The following is a 27,483-nucleotide window of genomic DNA, read 5'->3' as shown; positions in this document are numbered from 1 at the left end:
ATGCAAGCAGATGATAATTATTTAATTTAATTTCAATATAATATGAAAACGTATTATGATTATTCATGCATCCCAGCACTGTGGATAATTACACTTTCAATACTAAAATAAATTGTCAAATTTGCTGAAAACAAAAAAAAAAAGAAATGAAAAAATAGAGCGATGAGGGGAGGGAGTGTACACTAGATCGCGTGTTGTTTATCCCTGATTTTTTACGCGTATTATCAACAACAATATTTAACATTAGCGAAAACGTTAACTTATTTAAAAAATACAAATTATCAAACGTTTTGGGAACAAAGTCGATTGTAGCACCTAGTCGCTATATACAGGTATTTCTCTTAATTAGTTCAGCAGTTAATATGCAACAAGTTGTGATTTATATGTAAATTCGTACTGATTCAAAGTTAGTTCATAATAATTTCATTATTCTCGTCGTAATATTATCCTCCATTTTCGCGCATTTTTTAATTTTTTTTATCTATGCCACATTAACCAACAAAAGATCGTTGTATCTTTTTTTTTGTCGTCTAGAAAATAGCAAAGACAACCTTTTATAAATATTTATAAGATGAGAGGATACCACTGGATCATTTAACATTCAGAAGTTGTGTAATGTAACACATTTGCGGTGGTTAGATACATAATGATGACATTTTTGCCTCTTAAATTTTTTTTAATGTCAACTACTTTCTAAAGATGTACAAAATCTTACGGAGAAAAGGAATCGTTCCTTTCATAATTATTAATATACAAATAATTTCAATAATCAAAAAAGTAAAACATTGTGTTAAGAATAAAACTTGATCCTATTTTAGAATTTATTTAGAAATTAATTTATATTTTCATATACTAAAAACCTTCAAGTCTGCTTTATAATGAAGCATATTAAATTGAACAGTTCAACATTACATTTTCATTTAAAAATTCGACATGAAAAACTAAGTCGGCGTATTTTCAAGGTTGCAGTTAATTTTTTGATAATCGTGCTATATTCCTAATATAATACGGTACGAATTTACACAGTAGACAACAAATTTTCTAGAAGCTCTAGTTTCCTTATCTAAACTAATCGTCGTGTTATTATAAGTAATGCTTAAGTTAAGTAATACGTAATATTAAATGACGCTTAACTTAACAGTGCTTTGCAAGTTGCAGTGAAGGCGGACATATTATATTTAAGAATGCTAACGACAACTGGTACAAACGAGTACGATAACATGATGAGATGTTTTTTGATCTTTCATTTAAATTATTGCGGATCGAAATGCAGTTCCTAACATATTAAGAGGGCACAATAAGGTTCGTAATTTTAAGCCCCGTTAATAAAATTTTCCAACAAAAAACTTCCCCTATCGTGCCAGTAGGCAATTTTATTTTGACTGTAATTTGAATGTCCCAGTGGAAATTTGGTGTCATCTCTCATATAATCTGATTGAGCATGAAGTATACATAATAATCGATCCTTTTCATTTGATATATTTTAATAGTACATGCATTTTTTAATTTTTAAATCAATTTTTTTTTCATATTGTAGGTTGGCTTATACACACACTGAAATTTGAACCAAAATGCTCAATTAGGACAAATTGAAGAATCTGTCAATAAACTACATAAAACAAAAAAAAAACGATACTAATTTATCAAAATGTTGGATAGGTCGATTATGTCTCCCGAGAATATATTATGCATTTGTTTTAAAAACTGGATCTGTATAGAGAAAATAGCTGGGGTTAATGCCCTCTTAACTTTTGTGTTAGCATAATCATAAAACACATCTTAATCCTTTTTTGTCACTTCGTGTTTCCTAAAATGCTTATTCGCACCAAGTCTTGATTGCATTTTTTTAATTATAATTTTATATAAGTACGGTAGGCCAAACTCGTCGAAAGTTTGTGTGCAATCTCCTGTGAACCGCAAAATGAGCAACTTCGAATCTAAAAAAAGGATCGATCGAGATCTATAGTCTTTTACATTACCGTAACACTATACAAATATACAACGGGGCGATATTTTAGAAAATTCGCAATATAAGGCTATATTTTGCGTTATACAAGCTTGTTTTTGGCACGGCTATAAATTCTTAGCTTTCTTATAGTTTATGTCCATAGGGGTTTCCACAATGTAATCGATAGAAAATAATTATTTTTAAAATATAATTTTCTTGTATGTACATGTTTTGTTTTTCCTTTTTTTAGTGCTACAGTGCCTCTCCCTCTAGAAATTGCAGGATGTGTCACCGATTGTCATATTTTAAACATTCCTAAATTTGATTGCTTTACGTTGGTGAATTTGTAGAACAACAAATTATTTTGTTACATTGAGATTCCGTTCTAATTTGAGTAACGAGTACTTGTACTAGTGCTAGTAAGTTGTAGCATATGGTATCGAATCAAATCTTACGATACGACTTAATAAAAAAAAGTTATTATCACAATGCGCAATAGGATATTCCTTGAAATTTTTAGGATTGACATTTTTTTTTCGACAAGTAGATATATCCAGTCAGTTTTGGACTGCCTAGTAAAATATTTTATACAATCATCAAGCGTCAAGTCAATGTGTTATTAATGAAATCTTAGTTGGGTCAAGTCAAGTCGGAATTGAAGAGTTTTAACCATCAAACAATAAACTCTGTTTCATTTGCTTGATGCTCATTTTTTTCTTCGGAAAAATAATGATTCCTTACTTCCTTCCTTAATTGTTTCGTATCAATTTGTAATCATCTAACTCCACCACAGATAGCAGTTGTTCGTTGTAATAGAACAACTCCGCTACTGTCACTTCACTTATTGATATTCCTAAATATGAATGTCGGAGATTTAGCGACCAAGCTAGGTCTGAGAATGTCTACCCCAAATCCTGGAGAGAAAGTTTCCAACCTTGAACCTGCTGCATGGGCAAACTGTTTGACAGAATTGTGAACAACAGACTTCAGAGCTACATAGAGAGTAACGACTTATTTGTCTCAAGCAGGATATAGAAAAAAACGATCGAATATTCGTCATCTAGTGCTGCTTGAACATCATATACAGGAAGCCTTCAGCTTGGTATGGAGCTTTCGACATGATGAAGGACCACAGCACTAGAAAAACTGAAAAAAAAGGTCTAAAGGGTACGCTTCCATTATTTATTAATGATTAATATTATAATTAATATTTATTAATGATTAATATATAGTAGATAGATTAGTAGATGATATAGAAGTGTTCTGCAGTGGTAAAAAAGGATATATAACAAAAAAATTGGTTTTAAATTTTCAAAAGAAAAAACTTAATGTTCGCATTTTCGTCGACTAAGAAAACCTCATGCTTCAAATATACAAAGCTCTCATTTATTACAAGATTACAAGATTGGGTTCAAAATATCGGAATTAGGTAATGCTTGAGTGCTTCTCCAACAACACCAATCCGGAACCTTTACTGTGGATCTGGATTGATGCCACTAGACCCACGAAAAAAAGTATCGATGACATACATACAACGTATATGACGATTGTACAAGTATATCCAAAAACCCAAACAATGAATTATATTCTATTCTTCTATAGTAGAAGAAGTATCACACGCTTTGTAGCAGTAAAATATAGACGCTAAAGAGGAAAGGGAACTGCTAGATGACGATGAGATCGCAACGAAAAAATCAGTCAGGACTTGCAAAACATTTTGCTTAGAAATAACGGCAAAATATGCATCCACAGAACTACCCAGACGAAAGCACTACGAGTTTTAGAGTGCCTACAGGACACACAACCATTACCCACAAACATCTTCTTAACGGTGAACGTCCTTTTAAGTGTGATATATGTGAAGTAAATTTGACTGACGTTTATATATTCAGTAAATGTCTAAAGTATGGTTTACAAAGGCAACAACATTAACTTATACCAATTTTTGAAGAGGAAACAGAGAAAACACTGGTATATTGAAAATACATTAAAATATTTAACAGTATATAGAAAATATTATGATTAGACGAGGGCACAGATCCCTAGCAGTCGATGCTGTAGATTTGGGGTATTTGCAGAATTTGATAAGAATTTGTAGTTAGTTTACTGTCTTCTAATTCGATTTTCTTAATTTCTGGTTGATGGTGTTCCTATAGCTAGTTTCCTTTCAACTCGATGTAACCGAGTTTGTTGCTCTCAAATTCATTTGTCCTTGTTTATATTTAAAATACGACATTTATAATATGCACAACCATTACGCTGCGACAAAAGCGTTTGTTTTCACTAAAGCTGTACACAACAATTAATAACAATCATAACAATTATCGATGAAATTGATGTTTTATTACAATGGTTTTAATGCATATTATAGTATTTAATTAGTAAATCTACAAGTTAGAAATACTTTTACATTTTTGCTTTTTTCAGTAATGGGTACGAATTTGCTTATTGATCGATTTTATTGTTACAGATCAAATAATCGACTAGGTTGGAGAAAAAAACGTGATATGCTTCTTTTCGCCCAAATTTATTGTTAGTTAAGTATAAAATCACAGAATTGCAATGTAAAAGTATTTTACTGACCCTACCACCACAGCTACAGCATAATTCGAACGCTTTGTGTTTGGCGCCAAAACTTGAAATTGGGTTGAAGTTTTCAGATTAGGTTTATATTTAAGATCACGAACCCCAGTTGCCATAAGAAAAGTTTACATCAAAATGTTCGAATATTGCTTTTCGACGAATGATATGTAGTAGTTGTAGAATTTTATTCTTCATGGAGCCTCCAACTGTCAAAGGCATACCCTTAAAATGCCGCTTCGAATTGCTTCTGTTTGCAATAATGGATAGAAATTATTGCCATTGTCATACGGCTGATGATATTTTATCAAAAATCCAACGTCACGCTTAGTGCCTATTATAATAATTACTGAAGAAAAGATTTAAATTCTTGCACGCTTTAAATATTATTCAAAAATGCATTTTTAGTTTTTAGTGTTACAGTTTTCCCATTACCCAACTTTATTTTACTTAGGATATTCTTAAAATAGTCTTAACACTCTTCCAGGGCATTATTTTAGCTTAGCTTTTTGTTGCAATTATATTTCCTAGGCAGTAGGAGAAATAACGTTAAGAATTTCTTGCGTTTTGTTTATTAAATAAATCCTTATGAAATTAGCATTTTAGTAGCAAAATTTTGGTTAGGAATCTGTAATTTCAAGTTACGCTAGGAGGTCGAGGGATGGTCAACAAGAGTACTTATCCTAATAATAAATTCTTTTTCCTTATCCTCCAAATAGCAAATATAAAGTTACTTTATCTGCGAAAAATTATAGGTTAACAACTTTCAAAAACACGCAATACGCTGAATCCAGATAAAATTCGAATCAGCGAAGCCAAAATGCGTTTTAAATCCGGCAAACGTTATTGGCAAATGCAACAACATATACCGCCTGTATCTGGCTCTTGCGATATAGCTTGGACAGTTTGGAGCTCTAATTGTCAGTCGTTTTTCCCGACATCCTCGGCTTCGGTGACAATGATAGGCCCCGGGGGGTCACTAGGGGGGAGGCGAAGCAAATGTTATGCTTCGAGGAAGATCAGTGCCGTGGGTTTAGGTTCCATATTGCTCTTTTTCGCTTCAACAACCTAATAAATTTACAGTTATGCGTTGCAGATAGTAAAATAATAATTCTTCGGCGATATTTACCAGAAATTCGATGTCGTTTCGATCACGTCTAGCAAACGATTCGGCTATGAGTCGAGCCACGTCCTGGTGTTGCAGTCCTTCCACTCGGGTGCCGTCCACTTGCAGGATCAACTGACCTACCTCGAGACCTCCGCAAGAGTAGGCAGCACCATTCTCCTAAATTCATTTAATAAATCATACTAATAATAATCCAAACGGATGCTGAAGATGACAAGGTGCAGCAATAAACTCATCATAAATCTCTAACGTATTACAAAAATAACTATGGAAACATGTTGCGTGGGATCAGGCGCCGTACAGGGCAAATTGGACGTTTGAAAGAGAAACTCCCCCTTCAATGCAAGATAGACGGAAATTAAAACATGCTCGCAAAAACCGCAAATGAATATCTAGTATCGTTTCAGAATTATGGGGTATTTTTGGAAAATGGGTATTTAAAAAAAAAATGGTTTTTTGAATAAGAAAATTTTGTGTTAATGTGAAAGTGTTTTCAGAGCAAATAAAAATAGTTTAATTCAAAATACAAAATTTTTGCCATTTTGGACTAGTACCCAGATAGCACACAATATCCCCAGTATATACTGCAAAATACATTCCAGGGATATCGGCTGAATGGATTTACTGTACACGATATACCACAGATATCCTCTAAATAGATGGGAATATTACAATAGGAACCTAAAAAGTTAAATTTTGAACAACCGAGAAGGAAAATACTTAGTTTTTTTAGATTGTAGTGTTTTCGTTATATAGTATAGTAGCAAAAACAAAGGATTAATTTTAGGAATCACCTTTCATAAAGTACAATTTTCGCGTTAAAATGGTTTTTGGGTTATTTCATGAAAACGTTTTTCCTATCACGAGCAAAAAAACTAGGAAAATTTTTAGGTTGACAAAAGATATTGCATGAAAATAGACCTTTACTGTCAAACTGAAAAGTTATATTTGTTCCAGTTTTTTATGCGCTCGATAGTAGCTACTCTCATTAAAAGAGATCTTACCGATGAGAGTTTAATGTATTTAATGAAATGAAATACCTATATCATCGTGGAGATTAGTATCTAAAATCACTTACTTTCATGAGAGTACTATCAGCATCAAATCAAGCCTTTACTTAAAACCTATCTTTCTCAAAACTAAAATATTTTCAGATGAAGATAACAACTCAAACACTCACACACAAAAAAGCTATTTTCATCAAATAATGACGCAAAACCTGTCAAATAATAGTTATTCTTTCCGAGTTTAGTTCAAGATACAGTATCTTACTCTATTTTTAAGGTACTTTAGGTTAGGTTGTTCTATATTTTCGTTATATTATATACCTACAATTTTTTCATATCTGCAATAGAAAAAAATCAGATGTGTATAAAATGTGTTTGATTAATGGTATCAATCGGCAGCCCTTCACTTATACCATCAAAAGCAGAATTAAAGATCAAATATTAATTGGAAAAAACTTGATTCCAGCGATGACTTCGCCAACCATACTCAATAGGTTAATTCCATCACACTCGAGTAGCAAATACTGGGATAGATTTTTTGTAGTCGTACAACCAATTGGACTACTGGACATTACCTTTCCAGTATTTCTCATAGGCTGTTGGAAATAACCTAATCATTAAGTAAGGTCCACTGGTATATCTATATAATATCCTATATCCTTACAGTCGGATATATTGACGACATCTCAACTAGTATATCTGGATATCCTTAGTATGTCCTAACAAAAATCCTAAGGACTGATATATCTGATATACTGGACGTTCCAGTTAATAACATCGTATCTCCTTGAGACGTTTAAAGGATGTCCCATCAGATATCCCGAGGATGTTTTACGTTTTACTGACGTTCTTGTGCTATTTGGGAACACTATAACACGTGGCCGTACAGATCGAAAAGCAGCGGTATGACGTCACGATCATTCCCGCGCGTGTTGTTTAAAAGGAATAGTCGGGTGTCACAACTTTAAAAAGTTTAAAAAGAGAAAAAATGCTGTATCCTATAGAGTCGACATTTCGAGAAACATTTTTCCCCACATTCATAAATCGACGCCTTTGGCGAACGAAATACACCCATTATTATATCGATTTTACCGCCAGATCTAGTAAATGATAACGTGTGTTATTCGCGCGAGGAGATTTTATATCGCCAACCTTGAAATTCAACGAGAGGATTATAGACATTTAAATAAAACAGGGCTCGAGATATCAATGCAAACCTCATTAATTTTCTATTCCTATTGTCTTATTTTTAAAGGCTCGGAATTTCGCGTTTAATGAGAACTATAAATTTTTGTGATTGCCTTCGCCGCCGTCGGCAAGGAGCGCGAAGAAAACCCGAACGGGGCGTCACATTAAACACCACCAACTCTACGGTTTAACGGAAGAGCAAACACAATTCGATTTACAATATGATAAGCTCGCCTGAATGGAACAAAATTAACGATCAGGAAAGAACGAAGTATTCATTTCCAAAGTTAGTTTATTTCATAACATTATCACCACCACGAGAATCAAAATTTAAGAGTCAAATAAGATACAGTCAAAGCGAATGCGAAAAGTGTGAAGTGTTATAAGAAATTAGCTATTATATGAATTTTTTTACAATGGCGAGTTGGTATTTGTCTTCAGCTATTCTACACTGCTTCATTTCTTTCACTGATATTCTTCAAAAAAGAGACCTGTTTCCTTCCAACTCCCCAACGATCCTCTATGTACCCTTCATAATAAGTTGAGAGTTCACTTCGTAGGAACTGTCTCAGACATGACAATTTAGAGGTCTCGATGGGCCTTTGCTCTATTCAAAACGACTTTATCTTCTTCAGCTTAAAGTAACCACATTTGGAACGCCTTCAGATTGATCGTGATCTTCGCGACCTTGAGGGTTCAGATGTGAGCCCCATACACAAACAGCAATCTAAACAACCTCGTGGGTTCTGGGATTATTTATAGAAAATATTTTCAATAAAATGTTACATCTAAGCTGAAAACTACCATATTGACGCTGTCAACGGCACTGTTGATTATAGTGTCGCAACTGCCGCATGCTCATAATGAATGTCCCATTCAACAATTTTTTATGTTGCCTTCAAAAGTAACTGTACTATTAACATAGTTAAGCGTATATATACCTAACACGCGGTACGGTTTTAAAAGATCATGTAAGACTTCCATGTATGGTAGAAATTGAAATTGATAAGTGATCAATTAACTTGGAAAATAGGGACTTCACTTGAAATGAGAATTTATCGTTTTTGAATTTTGAGTTGTCAAAGAAGTCGTTTTCTAATAATAGTAGCACGGTAAATGAATGATTTTGATTGTACTAACAGCGACAATAGAAGAATTAATATATATTAAAAAAATAATAACAATACCAATTTTACAGAGGTCACGCAGTATATTCCAATTTATGCTGAACTATATATATATATATATATATATATATATATATATATATATATATATATATATATATATATATATATATATATATTCTCACGTATTGATTCACGGATGGAAAAATGTGATGACACTATATTCCGGGATATCATCCGTTCGCTCGTTGAACTCCGACTGGAATCCTGCAAATCCTGCATCCGACTGGAATCCTGCAGACGTTTCGCCAAAATCTCACTTGGCATCTTCAATGCTCGCGCTCCGAAAACAGTTCGAAGTGTTTTAGGAGCGCGAGCATTGAAGATGCCAAGTGAGATTTTGGCGAAACGTCTGCAGGATTCCAGTCGGATGCAGGATTCCAGTCGGAGTTCAACGAGCGAACGGATGATATCCCGGAATATAGTGTCATCATATATATATATATATATATATATATATATATATATATATATATATATATATATATATATATATATATATATATATATATATATATATATGAATAGATGAAAGACTTCTGCTTCTGCTATATCGATTTATCCGCTCCGCAAGTGCAATTTTAAATTGTTCCCGGTCTCTAATGCCTTCGAAAGTTTTTAAGTATACTTGCGAGCAACCTTAGAGAGTTTAGATTGATTGACAATTTTTTAAACCATCAATGGAGATGGCTGAATAATAATATATACTTAGACATTGCCACTATACGGTGTTCTTAAATTGGGAGACATATTGCAAATGCTGATTGGACGTCTAAAATAAACTTTGTGTCCCGTATTAGCGTATGTTCAGAAATTCTTCCATGCATTAAAAGACATTTTCTCATTAGAAGATTATTTAAATGAACACCACACTGGTGTCTGTCTGGAATTTATACTGAATATTTTCCAAATTAGAACACACTCGATCCCTACTTTTTTTTTCTCACAATGTAACGTTTGGTTGGTTAGTTTAAAATCACATAAATAATATGATTGTTTTTATCTTTACTCAGCTCTAAACTTAAGATAGCTAGTACTTATTGCATTTATTATATTTAGTTATATTTAATTATACTTTTTAATTATAGCTCATTCCATATTTGTCCCATCCACACTTTGTCATTTGTGCTTGCACATTTTTTTTGTAAATAAACTATTTTTATTTTTTTTTCATTGTCCTAATTTTCGAAGGTTCACTTAGTAACGGTAACTATTTAAAAGAATGTCAGACATTTACCTTCCGTTATATCAAGAAAAAATCAATGAACGAGTACTCACGTTTATATTGATTATCCTCGGCAAAGGATGTTTCGTATTGGCACCACCTTCTATAGCTATGCCCAAAATAGGTTTTGTCTTTTTAACGGTCACACGAAGATTGCCCTCTTCGTCTTGCACAACTCGGGCGGCTTCCCTGGGTTCCGACGTGCCATCTCTGGTTAACCTCTGCATCGACTGGTGCCTTCTCATGCCACCTTCGTTTTCCAGCAACGAAGAATCCTCTTTCATATCGAAGCTGCGGGACAGCTTATTGGCGAGTTCCTAAACGTAAATTTCAAATGAAAGCTACGCAACTTTAGAACTGTCGACGACATCTAACCAAAACCATTACCAACGATTAGTTGACCATACAAAACTGTTCATAAGACAAAGCTTTAGTTGCTACATTTGATGGTACACAATTCTCTTAGTAGACGTCTAGCGAAATTTTGCATAATTTGTAACAACTTTTTGTAAGAGCATTAAAAAGGTTTCCTTGTGTTAGTAATACGAACAATATTAATAGATCAATTGTAATGAGACGATGCAATAGTTTAGGAATGTGCATAGAAATATCGTAGGTTAGCTAGGCGTTTATTTGAATATATAACAAAGTTCAAGATTATATATTTCAATCTAAGCATATATTATTTCATTCAAAAAGCTTATAGAATGAGCATGATATCAACAGTTACTTAGAATTTTATGTATAATCAAAATCTGTAATGAACTGAAAAGACGAAAATTTAAATTTCTTAGTTATCCATTATTTTTTGAAATGAAACAAGACACAATGGCTTATAGTCTAATAGAAGTATAACTTTATAACCTTCAAATAAAATTTTTAAGCTTCAAAGGTTATGAAACAGTTTAGGAATGTGGATAGAATGAGCATAGTAGATGATATCAACAGTCACTTACAATTTTATGTAGGGTCAAAATCTGAAATGAACTGAAAATACGAAAAATTCAATTTCTTAGTTTTCCATTATTTTTTGAAATGAAACAATACACGACGGCTCATACCTTAATAGAAGTATAACTTATAACCTTCAAATAAAACTTTTAGGCTGCAAAAAGTTTTGTTATGTAATGTTCCTTAGACTACAGTACAAGACACGACGGCTTATAGTCTAATAGAAGTAAGATTTTCTATATGGTGAAATATAAAACAAATAGAAAAAAAACTGTACCTATCCGAGAGTAAACGATGAATCCGACCTTGACTAAACCGCACAGAAAAGAATCCCCTACCATTGCAACAAATATGAAAGTTTGAAGCTCAATATTGAATATAGAAGAACAATGATACAGGGGACTGTAGGCGACAACAGACTAAGAGACAAGATCAAATATCAAAAATCAAGAATAATCTTTTTCAAGGATTGGACCAAATAATGTAAAATTGTTTAAACACTCACACAAACATAATTGAAAGTGTTCAACCGAGTTTCCCAGCTTGTGTAAAAGCATCATTTCACCTAATTCGTGTAATTCGTTTTTGGGACTATCCAATACTAATCGGACCTGACGAAACACTTTTTAGACTAGTAGGTACTTAGTTTCGATTTTCATATATCTTTTATTTTTTGTCACAGACTGGACTAACATACTGTAAATTGACATAATAGCCAGCTTTCACACAGAACCATAAAACTATATGACCATCATTGGTTTTTGGGTTGTTTTGTAATTGACTGGATAATATTACGTCGTAATTTAATATTGGTATCTTTACACCTACCGCCTTAAATAAAAACAAAGGAAAGCTTTCTAATGGTATTAAATATCAAGATCGAACAGATCAAAACTCTTATTTGAATAACACGGCGGAGCGAACTTTCACTGAAAGCAATGTTACTTTACTTACTTTCTTTGCGATATCAAAAATCGTACAAAATTATTAGCCTATTATTCGACGTAGAAATAACGAATTGAAAGATCTTTAAACGATTTCCGGTCGGTTTTTGTTCTTTTAGTTGTCAAATAAGCCGCTTCTATTTACAAAGTTATATTTTAACAACCAGCTACGATCCAATTATCACAATTATCGCGTCATGTGTACGTACCAGTAAAAGTCAAATATCGATATCTATAAAGATATCGACAAAAGGGTTTCGGTTCCCATACATATTTTATCAGAGTCAGACCGCAGATGTTCAAATAATGTCTATATTGTCTGCAAAGTCGTTGTAAATAGCAATTATAACACAAAGCCCTATTGTAAATTTCCTACGCATTGACAGGAAAGAAAAAGACAATCTTCCACCTACGTGACCCGAAGTTTCGAATTTTTTTCATCCGCAAGATGAATTTATTCCTTATTGTGCAATCAAGATAATCTAAGTCTCCACTCACGATTCCTTTTCGTATTTTCGAAGTTACGGCTTTTGATTTGCCGCAAAACCTATTAGTCGTTTTGCTTACGTTGTACTCACGAACCACGATTTTTTTTGTGTTCAGATCATCGCTTCCTATGCGTTATCGTCCCCGTCTCAGATCTCCTGGTCGATTCGCATAACGATAACCGCAACTACCACCGTATCTTAATAAAACCGCGACCCACATTCCTAGTTTTAAGTTTCTTTTGTTCTTCTGGCTTGCTTGTATGAAATGAACCACCTGAATTTAGAAAATTTACGAAAGCTACTTAACTAATTCTATCCTTAGAAGTCCTGGAATATTACGCATGATAAACTATGTTATTTGGTTCACTAGCATCTATATTTATCTAGATAACCATTATAAGTAAACGAAAATATTGATTAAAAACTACTATTTTCTTTTCTGCTATATGAGTTATCGACTTCCTTCAACCAATGAAGGTCAATTTTATAAAAAAAAACAATAAGAGCGTTTTAAAAGTAAAAAAGCGAAACATACAACCAAACCCGTGGTAGAACATTAATCAAATGTTGCTGCTTCTAAATTAAGCCAAAATTATATAATAAAATCTAAATTTCTAAATAAAGTATTATTGTCAACTGACATACGTTTGGAACATTAAAATAAGGGAAACGGTCACTAGTTACCACTACAACTTGCTAAAACGGGAAGTGGTCTAAGAAATGAGCATTTACAAACCTACAGCAAGGGGTAACGCAAGATGGTAACTATAAAAGCTCTCTTTGTTAAACTAAAATATATTTTTGTTATGTAAAACCAGAACCACGCAAGCCTAACCTTATAAATCTATCAGCGGTAAGCTACAGTGTATGTAAACTAACCAACAACTACATGAACTAGACGATGGTTTACGTGGTTATTTGTTTGGAAACTATATCTAGTAATTTTAGCGAAATTTTACCCGTTGGTGTAGATTTTATCTAACTGTGCACTAGTCACAAAATGTATGAAACAACATGCCCTATGCATGCCGTGTAAGTGATCGAGAAAGTTATCTCGATACTGAAACAACCTTTAGTAGGATAATCGGAAAACTACTGTGTAATTCTGTAAATAAAATTTATATGATTAAAATATACAACACTACTAACATAGCAGGTGTATTTTAATTGATTCGCGAACTATGACCGCTTAAAGCATAGTTTCAAAACTTAAAAGTGTAGAGTTGAAATATGGTTAGGGGTTTATTACTTAATATTAGAAAAGTTGGATACATTGGGGTTCGTGTTTTTGTGTAGGTATGATTTGCATGTGTTGCAAATTTGACAGACAAAAGTAAATGTTTTAACTTTATCGCAACCGCTATTAAAAATTGGCGTTAAATCGACAAAATATTCAAAAATAAGTTCATTTATTGGCCTGCGGAAACGCGAGTTCCGATAATAAAATCGAGGTTACTCGCCTGCCTGCCTATCAATGTCTCCGCACGAAAACCAATTTTGTTACGATTTACCGCTAGCTAGAATGAAAATTAAAACATTTACTCGATTCGGTAGAACAAAATTTCACAATTACAATAATATCCGTGCTTGAATAATGTGCCGATAGATAAAACAAGTCTAAAAAATCGAGGCCATGCTGGTTTGTAGTGCTGTATATGACCCATATTCCGAATTGGATTGGAAAACCGACGGTACTGCCGATGCTTATTCGCCATAGTAATAAATTGTCGTCATCTAGTTTAGCGTAACAAATTTCGGTGTCCACTGACGAATTGCAACTACAGTGGAACAAACAGTACCGTCGGTGCACTTCGGAATATGGTTACTGAAAATGGAGAAGGCCTATAAAAGACTTACTAAAGGTCTGCCCCAGTACCAAGACTTCACTTTCTGTGTCAACCCGCCCAAGCTTGACCGTAGGCCTCCCAGGTACCCGCTCTGAAAAATACACGCAACCATTTTATGTTCTCCTGCTTATTTCTTCAGCAATAGTACCGCTAGGGTACCACCAAGGACTCGCCGGCGAAAGTTCCCGTGCTTTGGGCAGTCGCTGCACCATGCGACTCAAGAAGCGGGACATGAAAGAAGGCTATTCTCGACTATAATTGTCGGTGTCTCGGCGTAAATGAACTTAATTTTTAGAGCTTTGCTTTGGTATCAGACATAAAGAGCTTTAGAAAATAAAGTATCAAAAGTGTCTAAAAATAATACTAATAATAACTTAATAATAATACAAATTTAATTCGATAAACGCGCTCTCATTGGTCATATCAGGGTTGGCAATTGCGGCAAAACTTTAGTTAGCACATATTTTTCCTGTTGTAAGTAACTGCAATAGAATTCGAGCACTTTTTTTGAAAACTTTTATTATATATGTCTGTCCTGTAAGTCAGTCACTTTTCAAAAGCTTACATCCTATTAATTTTATTAATTATATTAATATAATATAAATATAAATAAAATATTCAAGTTACATTTTCTCAATAGTAGAAGAAAATAGACCAAGATTTTCTTCTTTCGGGTAGTTTATTTTACACGTTACATCATTTTTTTCATCTCTATCTATATGTGTAGGGAATTCTAATATTGTGGAAGTTGTCCTATTTCCATATCAAACATAACACATATTGTTTCCTTTCCGCGTTCATCCGTACTTTTCACTTTCAGTGATTATTTCAAAATTATGTTATTATTATTCCTCGTTCGAAGGATTTGCAAAACCGGAGACAAAAGGAACTCCTTTGAACTCAGTTTTAGACGAAATTTTATTTGACAAATGCTCGACGTGATGTTTATAAGCAGTTAATATGAGCACTGACGTCCCAAATAAAGTATTAAAAAAATTGTGACATTTTCTCGAATTTGTCAAAAACGGTTAAACATAGAATCACAAAAGTCGATGGATATGACTAAAAATGTAAAAGACGATGCTAAATTTTTGAAAAATAGTCGAGTCATCGGATAGGCGATTGGAAAATGAGGAAATTTTCAGTATTAATTGATCACCCTGTATATCACCATTTTCAGTGCGGCAATCAATATTTTACTCCTTCGTTATAATTATATTTGGAAAGTGAAAACGATTCAATATTTTAAACGCTGTCGTTGAAGAAAAATGCGATTTGGACCGCGAATTATTAAATTCACGATGAATTTCTCGTTTAATGAGAAATTAAATGCCAAAAGTGGTACAAGAGATTTATTGGTAAACAAATCGATTTTTTTTCCCGAAACAATACCGTAAGATAAGGTTTGGTACACAATACACCATGCTAATTGCGATAAAATGTAACTAAAGGTAGCCCACGGAATCGGGTTTACCGTAATATGGATTTAGAACGGTGAGTGACCTCTTACCTGAGTAGGTACCCCTTCCGCCAACGATCCACCGACATTTATAGTCTCCTAATAAATTCTTCACCATAAGATACCATCAAGGTACCACCGAGGTACCACGAAGAACCACTGGCACCGGCTACGAGGTACTCTTAACGCTTTTTGACTGCGTAACTTGATTTTGCGTGGACCCGGCTTAGTTAACCAGCAGGATTTATTGAAAATTTCGTGAATCATCCCCGCGAATAAAAAAGATAAAAAAAATTATGCCCATGTGTCTGATAATACTTTTCCACAAAAATTTCCTAAATTGTGTTAAATCAAGTCACTGGCGATGTCGTGGTACCAAAGTATGGGCGGTATCGACTTCAGTTATGTTCTCCTGATGGGAATGGTAACGACTATGTACCAGCAAATCGAACTGGTACCGATTCGCTTTACATTTCCACGGAATAAAAGCAAATAAAATGAAATTTGTTAATATGAGTAACTTAATTCTCGATCGTAAGCGACTAAAGTGCATTAATTACCATTTAAAATATCCCATATTAATTTAATTAAATTCTAAAACAATTTATTTCCTTTATATGTCCGATATTGTCAAAATTAAAAAGAAAATTAATAACATATACAGAAACTATTACAATAAACTATTATCACACTTAAAGAATTCATTTTTTACCAGATATTTAAATTTATTTGCTCAGTAGAATTCTATCGATGCAGTAGGCAAATAATTATAAAATTTTATGGGCATTTAATTGGACACAATTTATGAGTAGAAAATTTCTTTTCAAAATTGTGTTAATTATTTATAAGAATTACATGTGTGTAGTAAATGTATAGGGATAATTTATTGATAAATCTTGCATTTGCCGCATTTTTACCTAATAAGAAAGTTTATTTCATTACCATCAAGATAGTATTAAAATAATTAATAATAATTAAACATAATGCTAAAATAAGAGCACATTGCGGTATATTTTTAAAAATTTTCAAAAAAAATTAAAGTTCAAGTATATTTTATTTAAATTTACAAAACATTCTACTAAAATACTATCCCGTACCGAAGACTTAGTGGCAACTTTTATTCAAGTAAATGTAGTACTGCCCTAACCACCGCGTTTTATGTTTTCCGGATATAGGTGGTACCAAAATCATACCGGCTCTCTCTTGGCCAGTACCAGTATTGAAATAATTATTTCACGTAATTTTTTCTACGCAGTTTTAAGTACTATTACTATTTAAGTACTATTCACGTGAGAAGCATAGTACTGTGCTATCGTGTTAATGTCACATTTCATTGTTTCGCGTTTTACTAAAACGTTGCTTCTAACGTTTAACATCAATTAAGGTGCGATAGTCGGGGTACTTCTTATGAATGTGAATGGTATTGAATTAACACACAATACATCCCATGCTTCTTATATTTCCCTGATTATTGTACCGCATAATGTCAATGGTAATATTTACGTGCGTTCAACCGGCTTACTTCGACATCGCGGTGGTAGGTTCACCCTAGGGCTCCCCTTATGCAACGTAAAGCAGTAGTTACTAAAGTTTAGAGTACGTATTTTTGGATTCCTTATTTATTTAAATAAACGGAACACAGGTGGATATTTTATTCTTTAATCATTTGTATTGCAGTAAATGTTTACAAACGCCCTTGAAACAAGGCAACCCACAAAACCCATCGGATATTAATTTATTTTGCCTTCAAGTTTCTGCTCCCCTAGTCGAATGGTTACCTGACCATTTGTTTAGTTACCTGTAGCGGATATCCAGTTAATTACCTAATTAAATTTCGCTACACATTTGTTTCCAACTTGCCATTGGGTTAATACCTACTACACTTCCACTAACGCACTAGTTTTTAATGATCACGATAATTGGGATATGAAATTTATTTAGATGTGCCATAAAACAGCAAAAAAGAGTTTTTCAAAGGAACCGAGTTTACCACAGGTTGCAGCAAATATTTCAGATATTTTTACCATAGCTAACTTAATTATATGATTTTCTTATTTTTCTCTAAAAACTGAACACGCTGACGAGGTTACAGTTCCTTTTAAAGCGAGAATCTAATATTCTTATTAATTTTGATAATGGTTCTAGTCCAATATCCACAACACTTTGTTTCTTTAGAGTTTCTTTCCGAACTGAAAGGGTAAAATTTGTTTTAGATCTATATAAATCATAAATCACATTCAGAATTTTTTTGCTTGTGTTCTTTGTTAAACTGCTTAAACCATTTCCTGGATATTCGTAGGCAATTTTTCACTTTCCTTTCATTTTCAAAATAATTAATCCAATTTGAAAACATTGTTTTTGTTAGAAGATGCAAAGAAAACAGAAAATTGTTTTTATTATGCGTATTGTCACTTAAAATCATCACTGTGAGCTGTAAATCAAACCTATAAAATTACATCGCTTATCTTTTTTTTACAATTTAACAAGATGAAAGAAAATCAAGCACGATAAGATCGGTTTTGACTGTAAATATTATTTGAATTTGGCGCGAATTCCCTTTTTTCATTCTCTTTTTCCGGAACTTACATTAACCTAAATTTAATTCGTTTATGAGCTTAAAACAATTTTTTATTGAATGTATGGTTAGTATAATTTTAATTCATATATAATTCAACACAATTTGAAAGCTGGTTTAAATATAATGCCTTCTAAAACTACAATCAACTGCCTCTCCAACTAAGAATTTTGGAAAGCATAGACCGAATAACATCTATGTAAAATAGTATAGTAAAAAAATGTTGTACTTGTACTGGACAAATTCCTCAAAAAATTCGGCCAGTATTAACATTATCGCTCCGCGTACTAATTTTTTAAGTTGTGCGGTAGGACTAAAAGTGTTTCGATTGGTTTTCCGCATGTCGTCGTCCGGTCTATCGGCGTGCGACAGTCGAGTAGCAAAGTGAAACTGTATATGCGTGACCGGCAACCACCTATTGTTGTTACCTTGTCTACCGGTGCGCAAATACCTGTTGTTCGTTTCTGTTCTCCCGATGAAACGGTACCGGAATACCCACTTTCTAGAGTGGTACCGACTAGGTGGTACCACTTGCAGGTACCCGACCAGGTACGTAAGCGGTGGGACAATGGTACGCTATAGGTGTCGCGAGCGTAGTTCTTAATTTCCCTTTAACAGAGCTTCTGCAGTATACAGGGTGTTTTCTAATTGAATGTCGATAATTAAGGGGGTGATTTTGGGGTCCATTATAAAAAGAAAACTTCATATGACCTAATTGTTGTTAACTTTGGTGGTAGAGTTTTTAAATATAAAAAACATTTTTTTAATAACTGTAATAGCACTTTAGATATTTTAGTGGCATTTGACAAGAGGTACGGTTTTCGCTTAAAAAATAAAAACCTCTTCCCTGCTTGCTCATGACAATATCGTTAATATGACAGGATGCAGAGAAACTAGCTTTCATTTTTAAGTGAAATCCGCGCGACGGACTAAAAAAAAATAAGAGATCAAAAATCATAAACGAATGTAAAAGTTATTTTTTTAAGGAAATCAGTGGCGTGCGTGAGTAAATAATATTTGCCACTGCACTGGTTAAATCTAGAACTTTTTTTGGTGAAAAACAAAATGTCTATCTAAAACGAAATACCTAGTTTTTCCTTACGAACTGGTGTCCTTCAGAAAAAAATTAGAAGACTGTTCTTTTCACTTTTACGGTTTTAATGGTATAACACGGTGATAACGATTCCTATTTTAAAAAAAAGTACCTTCTATTAGTAATTTTTAATAAACTTGTCTGTTAATAAATTAATAACAACCTTTTTGAAGAAAAAAAAACACTTAAAGCGAGCAGGCGGGCCGTCAAGCATGAATCACATTTTTTTCCTAATTAATTATGGTACTTCTTCCAGCAATACTGGCAAATCCTCTTCTAAGAACTGGCGATAATTATGACCATTTAGCTTTTCTGGCAGGAAAAAGGTTCCAATTAAGTAATTTCGAAGATTTCTTCCTCGGCCCAAATATAGTTATTGTTTAAATTGCTGACTGCATTTCGGGAGAAGTTTGGTATTCGTATTTCTTGGTCAAACAAGAGATAATGCGGAATTTTGTCCAAAAACCATTGAGAACAATTAACACGTTAGGGAACATCTCCAGGAAGTAACGCTTGAACTCGTTGAATATGGTATGGGTACAATAGAAAATGGTGAAAAATTTCCGAAACCAAGACGGGCAACATATTCAGATTATTTTCTAGCATTAAGTTCAGGATTTTCATCGATAGAATTTAAAACTGCTTCTTCAATTTGAAAAATAAGTACGTAAACTACGTACGTAGTTTAGTACTTCGAATTCGTACTTCAATTATTTGAAGTATTTTAATAAACGCCCGAACAATGATAGAAGATGTCATATATTTGATGATGAGTCATTCCTCTGTGCTCTTTCGGTCTTATGTCTTCGACGGATGTAATGTTTGTTTGTTGTTTAAACGTCTAAAACTATCTATCCACCGATAAACAATACTTATGGATTCTGCAGAAACACCAAATACTCCTTACATATGCGATATTATTCTAGATAGTTGCATAAATATGTTAAAACTTGTTGTTGTAATTTAATTAAAGAAGAAATACGTTTTTTACGATCACCCTAACCTGGTACCTGGTACCGCTTTATCTCCTATACACGTACAACATATTCAACCATCCCATCAGAGTGGCAAGGCAACTTAAAAATTATTTGTTTATATATTGCCTCTGGATTTCCAGCTTTTTTTATAATGACCTATCTGATCTTGTTTTGATAGAAGAAGAAACATTACGTTCGTCGCTGGAACGTCCCAAAATCAATATAGATTGGAGCTGTAAATACGTCAACTATATAAAATATAAACTTTAAAATATATATCTACACCTAACTTTATAACTGTACTGTACTGTAATGCTATTTACAAATCTTCTGGATTTCGCCAATCATCCTGTTGGCCTCTTCAGAGCTTAACTTATACAGATTAAACAGAATAATTGGCGAAACGTCAGCAAGTTTGATTTATAATGAACCCACGCAGGAGGAATCCAGAAAATTAGTCTACTTTATATTTCACTCGCAGTGGTAAAATTTCTCTTGTTTCGCAAGCATTTCGTTAAACGCCGAAATTGAATTTTAGCAATCATTATTTCCTTTCCTCCGTTAACAATGGAACGAAAACAATGAACAATGTAAAAAAAAATCTTTTCAACATTGCAATTTTTATTCGGCGCACAGCGCGCACTATTTCGACGAAAATTGTTCCGTTCCTTGAAATTTGTTACACAAAAGTATTTTTAATAGTGTTATGAACAAACTGTATAGCGTGTTTTTAACTGTCCAATCTGAATCAGTATTCAAAACAATTATTTTTAAGTTCAACAAACAACAAAAACACACTGTTTTAGTGTTTAACTTTAGTGATTGTGAATGTATTTGAAAAAATTGTGCTAACTGGTTCAGTAACAGCTACAAGGAATGCAATTCAAGACGCAAAAACTAAGATATTTCTGATAACCGCGATTGCAATACATAATTTACTACTATCTAAATAGACGTTGTTAGCTCTTTTAATGAATTCTAGCTAATCAATAGGCCCAAATAGGAATAGCTAATATTGAATTAATAAAATTAAATATAAAAATTGCAATATACAGTGTATATGGTAAATAAAGTTCGAAAACTAAATGTTGCCTCAAAAGAAGTTGCTAGAAGATTAAATTCCACGACATATTTTAGAAAGTAATCACGTTGTAACAACTATTTAGATTAGATTAATTGAATATGTGCCTATCTATAGACTTCGCATCTAACCTTTGCTTAGTAAAGGTTAAGACAAGTATTTGCATCATAGGGATGCGTTGTGGTAACGTATTGAACCATGACAGAGATCCATCCCATCTTTCTCAGCCCCCTTCCAGGATGGGTTATGCTAAATAGTTGTTTGTTATTAATAACATTTATTATTACTATTATTATTATTATTATCATATTATTATTATTATCATATTATTATTATTATTATTATTGTTGTTATTATTATTATTACTATTATGTGTGTTTCTAAGGTTTTAATAATATTAATAATAGGTTTATTCAAATTTATATGAACAAACTGCGAACTACAAACGTAATTTTGTAAATGGACGTAGAAAAAGTTATAAATATTATAATCTAAAAAGGATTACAGTGATAATAACAAAATTAGTCTTCTTAATTGCTAAAGTTACAATTTGTTCAGGTTGGATATTTTTTTATTCTTAGAGCTTAATACTTAGAGCTTTTAAATGTAAGCGTAAGCTACTTTACTCCATACCAAAAACCCGTAGGATAGATGGGAGTGTAATTTCGCTCTTTGTACTTCAACGTTCTTTTGGGCTTCTGTTTAATTATTGACTAAGCAAATTAATATTAATTAAGATCTAAATTGAAGCCTCGATCCCCCGTATATTGATTAATATGTTTTTTATTTGTAAAACCTATTTCATCGTGTGTATATATGGTAACATGAAGTATTTAATTGAGTTTGTTTCAGGAATTTCTTTTGTATTCGTTATTTTCACAAAACCAAAGAATTTATTATTTTTTTTAATAATTTAGACTTAATTTATGTATTTGAAAGCAGGACTTATCATTTTAATATCTATTTCAGCTGTAGCTTTTAAAACATTATGCTGCACATGCATGTCTACGTATGGTGCAATTAGAAATGTCACAAAAGCAGATCTTATCAAAGTATTACGGTTTTGTCGTTAATTCATTCTTTAATAAAGAACTATTTTTGTTCTCATATTTATCTTTAAATGCCAACCATTTTAAGTTGAAAACTTTCATATCGAATAAATAATGTCCTTAAATGAAAAAAATTGCCGTTCTCATTCGCTTAATCTTAAAATATATTTTTTTTATATACTAAACTTGCTGAAACACAAATAAATTTTAAAACTCGCATTTTTCAAACCAGTGGAACAGTTTTGGTCTTTTGGATGAAAATATTTAGGCATATTTTGTCGTTTTAGAACAACTTGAGGTACAATCGATTTCTGTCTGTCAAATAACTTTAAACTTCTCACCATACTTTTGCAGTTTTGATAAAAAAATTGGTGTGAAACGTTATCCAACGCCTTTAGAGGTTATAATAATTTGAAATGTGACTAAATTCATGTGGGTTGAGAACGTCACTGGAATCAATGGATATTTAAATCTAACCGAGTAAACCGACGAATTTGGTTTTTAGATTATTAATTGAAAGCAGGCGTTTTTACCGACGTCGAAGAATCTGAATCGGAGAATGGAAAATGGAACCAATTAAAGGTCGGCAAATAAGCATAAGTATCATATTAAGGTAATGCCGGAAACTGTTAACTGTTAGTGTTTATCGTGGACATTAATAAATTCGCCACAACCAAATTTCACCGGTTTACGTAATGCTTAAGACGACTGGTTAGTACCGTTACGAACGACAGAGAGAGAAAAAAAGGCAACCGTCTCTGAATCGGGCAATAGAGTGGCATTTTTGATGATTTGGGTCTCTTATTTTAGATTCGTTCACAAAATGAACTAATTTTTAGATAGATATTTGCAAAATTTAACTTTTTTTATTTTTATTCTTTGAGTTACGCAGCCAAATTCGAAACTCCATTCTCCACCTCTCGTATCTAAGTTAAAGTAGGGGAAATGGCTATTATTTTTCTCTGGATTTAAATATATATATATATATATATATATATATATATATATATATATATATATATATATATATATATATATATATATATATATATATATATATAATTTCGTAAAAATCTAAACTTTTTGTTCTTATTTATTTTCATAAATGGAATTTCATCAAGTAAAAGTCACCTCAGTTCAGTTTTTAAAAACTAGCAAATTATTTTTTTTTCTACAAATTTCTATCAACAGTCTGTTTTCCATATCAAGAGTGAATTGTGAGATCAACAATCTAACTTGTATAGGGAATGTTCAAACATTCATTAAATTTGTTCCAAGAAAAAAAAAATAACAGATTTGTCGTAGGAACCATACTAGAAATAATGATACCGCTCATTGTTAAGAAAACTCCATACTAAAGAAGTTTATTCCTCACAGGAGAGTATTTTTCATCACGATTTTAAGTAGATACAGCAGATAATTAACATAAATTAAAATGTACGTCGATGCATAGATGCCTAAGAAGTTTCGCTGCGACTGGCAAACGCTCAATAACTCAATAAGTTTCAGGATATTGGTTTCACGAACTTGTTATCTTTTGTGTTATCTCAGAATCCGCTATGCCTACACGCAATATCAATTAATTGAATCTGGAAGACAGAATTGCACGATGCGGCGTATATTTCGTTACTTCACTGTAATCAAATCATTGCTATATGTTTAACAAACAATCAGTGCTTTAACTCTGCAATATGAGGTCTTTGCATCTTTTCTAAGATGTCCTTTATTTAAAAATAATTTCCCATTTTGGAACGTAGTGAGCGAATGATATTTTAATAAATTTTAGTCATTCTTCGAGTAACTTATGATAACTAAATAAAAAATTAAATAAAATGTTAATTCAGCCAAAACGATTAATTTGATTCGTTCTATGGAAAATTAGAGATGCTTCGAAGTTCGAAGATGAAAGAAATAAATTCTTGAACAATGTTTGATAAAAGCATACACCCAAAATATTAGTCCATATAAAATGGCTGTGGCAGCGATCTAGTTAACTATAGCTTTGTGCTAGGCCAATGAGTCGGATTCTCCGTATGACAACAATAATTAGCTCTCCTTTGTACCTATTATCTGTGAAATTAGCTTTATGTGAGTATCTATAGCAAAGTGCATCGCGACACATCAACAAATTATTGCCATGGATCATAGGAAATTTTATTTTAAAGATAATGTATTATTATTATTAAAACGTAAATTTTTTATCCCTATAGTTGCAATAATATTTTATTAACCTCATTTTTTACTTTTTGTGTCTCAAATTTAATAGATACAGAAGTTCAGTCAATTCGATTACCTACAGGGATTGATATGTAACTACTGGAACTTCGAACTGAGAAAGTGTAATCATTGATTATTTTATATCTCCCTACAATAATTGCAAATATTCAAAAAGAAAAAGTGAAATTTTGCAAATATTATAGGTTCTCGGTATTTGGTGCCTTTATGCTTTTATCAACAGATTAAATGTGCGACTTTCTACAGAAAATTTTGAAAAAGAATAAAATGTTATAAAACAAATAGCTTTTAATAATGGTTACCACCCCTCTTTGATAGATAAGGTCATAACTAAAAAGCAGTTTCAAATAACTCTGAACTCTATCTATCCCATATTAAACACCGACAACAAAATCTATAAAACAATAAAATACATAGCAAGAAAATTTCGAAACATCTATCTAAATTTGGTTTTAATATGGCTTTTAAAAGTGAAAACAAAATAGGATTTTTTCTAAAAAACAATAAAACTGAATTACGAAAAACTCAAATTAACTAACATAAAAGGGCGTATAAAAAATTTGGGATTCTAACTACGTCATTCATTTAAATTCAGAAATGCACAACTTAGCTGTGGAGCTATGGAGATTAACAAAATGAGATATTCGAATTTATTACTTAATGGCCAATGGGATTTAAGTGCGTCTCCCTTGTTGTTTAAAAAAATTTTTTGGCAGGGTAGCCATTTATTGGTAAGCCATTAATATTAAGATTAAGGTTGGATTAAGTCAATTATTACATATCGATTTTGGATATTATTTTCCAATTAACGGCGTCAAATGGACCATTCAAACATGACTTGTACCCTTTAACGAAACTAATTATTACTGCAAACCGTCTAGACCTCAGCGCGTAACAATATCATCAGTCCGCGAAAATAAAAAGTCATTATTAAAACCAGTAATATTACGCGAACGTATTCCCCTAATGATGTTGCTAAAAGTTGTAATTTCACACTCCCGCCGTACTATTCGCGTGTAACGAACGCTTAACTGTAAAAATCATCTTTTATCAAATTAGTGTGATTAAAGGCAAGCCACAGACGAAATAGCGATGCTCGAAAACCACCAACTACTCACCTGGTCCTGAGTGGGCATGAAAGAAAACAAAGCACAATCAGGCCAAGATAGCCAGTTCAAAAGTTGCCGTCAAAGCAATCGTGCGAGGAGGCAGCCATCGACGGTCCGCGAAAGAAAATCGCGATAGAAGAGTTTGCGGAAAACTGGATACTTTTCGTTGATACTATCGTCGCAGTTTTAAAACAGGTAAATTACATTTATATATTTTTTAAAAAGCTAAATATTCAAAAAGCTAATGTGATATCTAAAAATTAATACGCTTCTTTTAAAATAAGATTGAAATTTTTAAAATTGTTTTCATCCATCAAAATATTTAATTTGGACACTTTCAAATATCAATCATTGATAAAACTCATGGTTACTTAAAAACCTGGCATTTTTTTTATGCAGTGTAGTGATGTAGGTACCCACTTTCACTCGAACTTTCACCCTCAATACATCTTATCGCTTAGCTTGATTAACTCGTTCAAAAGTCAACTTTTACGGATATTATACAACAACAAAAATGCTGCCATTCAATTACCTGACATCCTTAGTTCCGCACTTTTTTAAATTGGTTTTTTAATTATACGCTTTTACTAGCAATCTAGAAAAGTACTTCAAATATATTCCATTATAATTAAGGCGGCTCTTCTTGTTTATAATATAATAAGTTTATAATCAAATTTTCTAAAAATAAAATAGGTTTTATTAATAATTAATAATTCATAAAAAGAATCATAATAAGTGTAATGTCAAAAAGACAAACCTAATAAAATTATACATAAATAAACTTACTAGCCTTGATCTTTGGTCCCTTTAATATTTTTGTGTACCTTTTTAAAGATAGTTTACTGCAAAGCAAAATATTTAAAAAAACCGTTGCTCCTAGCGACTTTTAGAACCCTTTTCGTAATACGTAATCACGAAAGTTGCGATCCTTTGAAAGGGAGAAAATACATGTAATACAAGTAACATCTAAATTACAAACAAATTCAAGATATTGTTGATGGTACTATCTGACACTTATTACTAAATAAGACCAACCAGCCCTCTGTGGTATATGTACAATCGTTACTTTGCTCCGGTTTCGAGGCCAAGAGCAAAGTTTATACAATGGAATTTAAATCATTGATACATTGATTGACATTGATTCTATTCAAACAAAAAATCTGAGTTTGAAGTTTATTTCTTGGGTTTCTCGGTACCTATTTCATACTTATATAATATATACGAGTATTTATATTTTTACGTGTGAAAAGGATGATGACGCCTGCAGCTTGTTTTCTATATCGGTACATCAAAACCAAGATTTTATTTTTTTTTTAATTTACTGCTATACGCAAAGCTCGTATATTGATTTTCCTTTATACATATTTTATAATGTTCACGTTAAAAGTGTTTATGCTTATCTATATGTATAGAA

At 32.4% G+C, this 27,483-nt stretch overlaps 1 protein-coding gene across 3 annotated transcripts in view; it reads right to left on the bottom strand.

Annotated features, from left to right (window-relative positions):
* Positions 1-202: 202 nt before the first annotated feature.
* Positions 203-27,483, bottom strand: part of LOC132696022 (whirlin) — a 103,645-nt gene continuing 76,364 nt past the window's right edge. For 2 of the 3 annotated variants that reach the window (XM_060660542.1, XM_060660544.1), the window contains 4 exons: positions 14,502-14,582; positions 10,315-10,578; positions 5,658-5,813; positions 203-5,596 (listed from right to left, as the gene is read on the bottom strand). In XM_060660542.1, the coding sequence (XP_060516525.1) occupies positions 5,531-5,596; positions 5,658-5,813; positions 10,315-10,578; positions 14,502-14,582 (567 nt within the window). In that variant the 3' untranslated portion in view covers positions 203-5,530. The remainder of the gene's footprint in view (positions 5,597-5,657; positions 5,814-10,314; positions 10,579-14,501; positions 14,583-27,483) is intronic. The other variant, XM_060660543.1, reaches the window with a different exon arrangement.

Source organism: Cylas formicarius, unplaced genomic scaffold, assembly GCF_029955315.1.
Source record: "Cylas formicarius isolate icCylForm1 unplaced genomic scaffold, icCylForm1.1 PGA_scaffold_1__22_contigs__length_36826433, whole genome shotgun sequence".
NCBI classification, from domain to species: Eukaryota; Metazoa; Arthropoda; class Insecta; order Coleoptera; family Brentidae; genus Cylas; species Cylas formicarius.
This window is presented reverse-complemented; position numbering and strand designations above follow the sequence as displayed.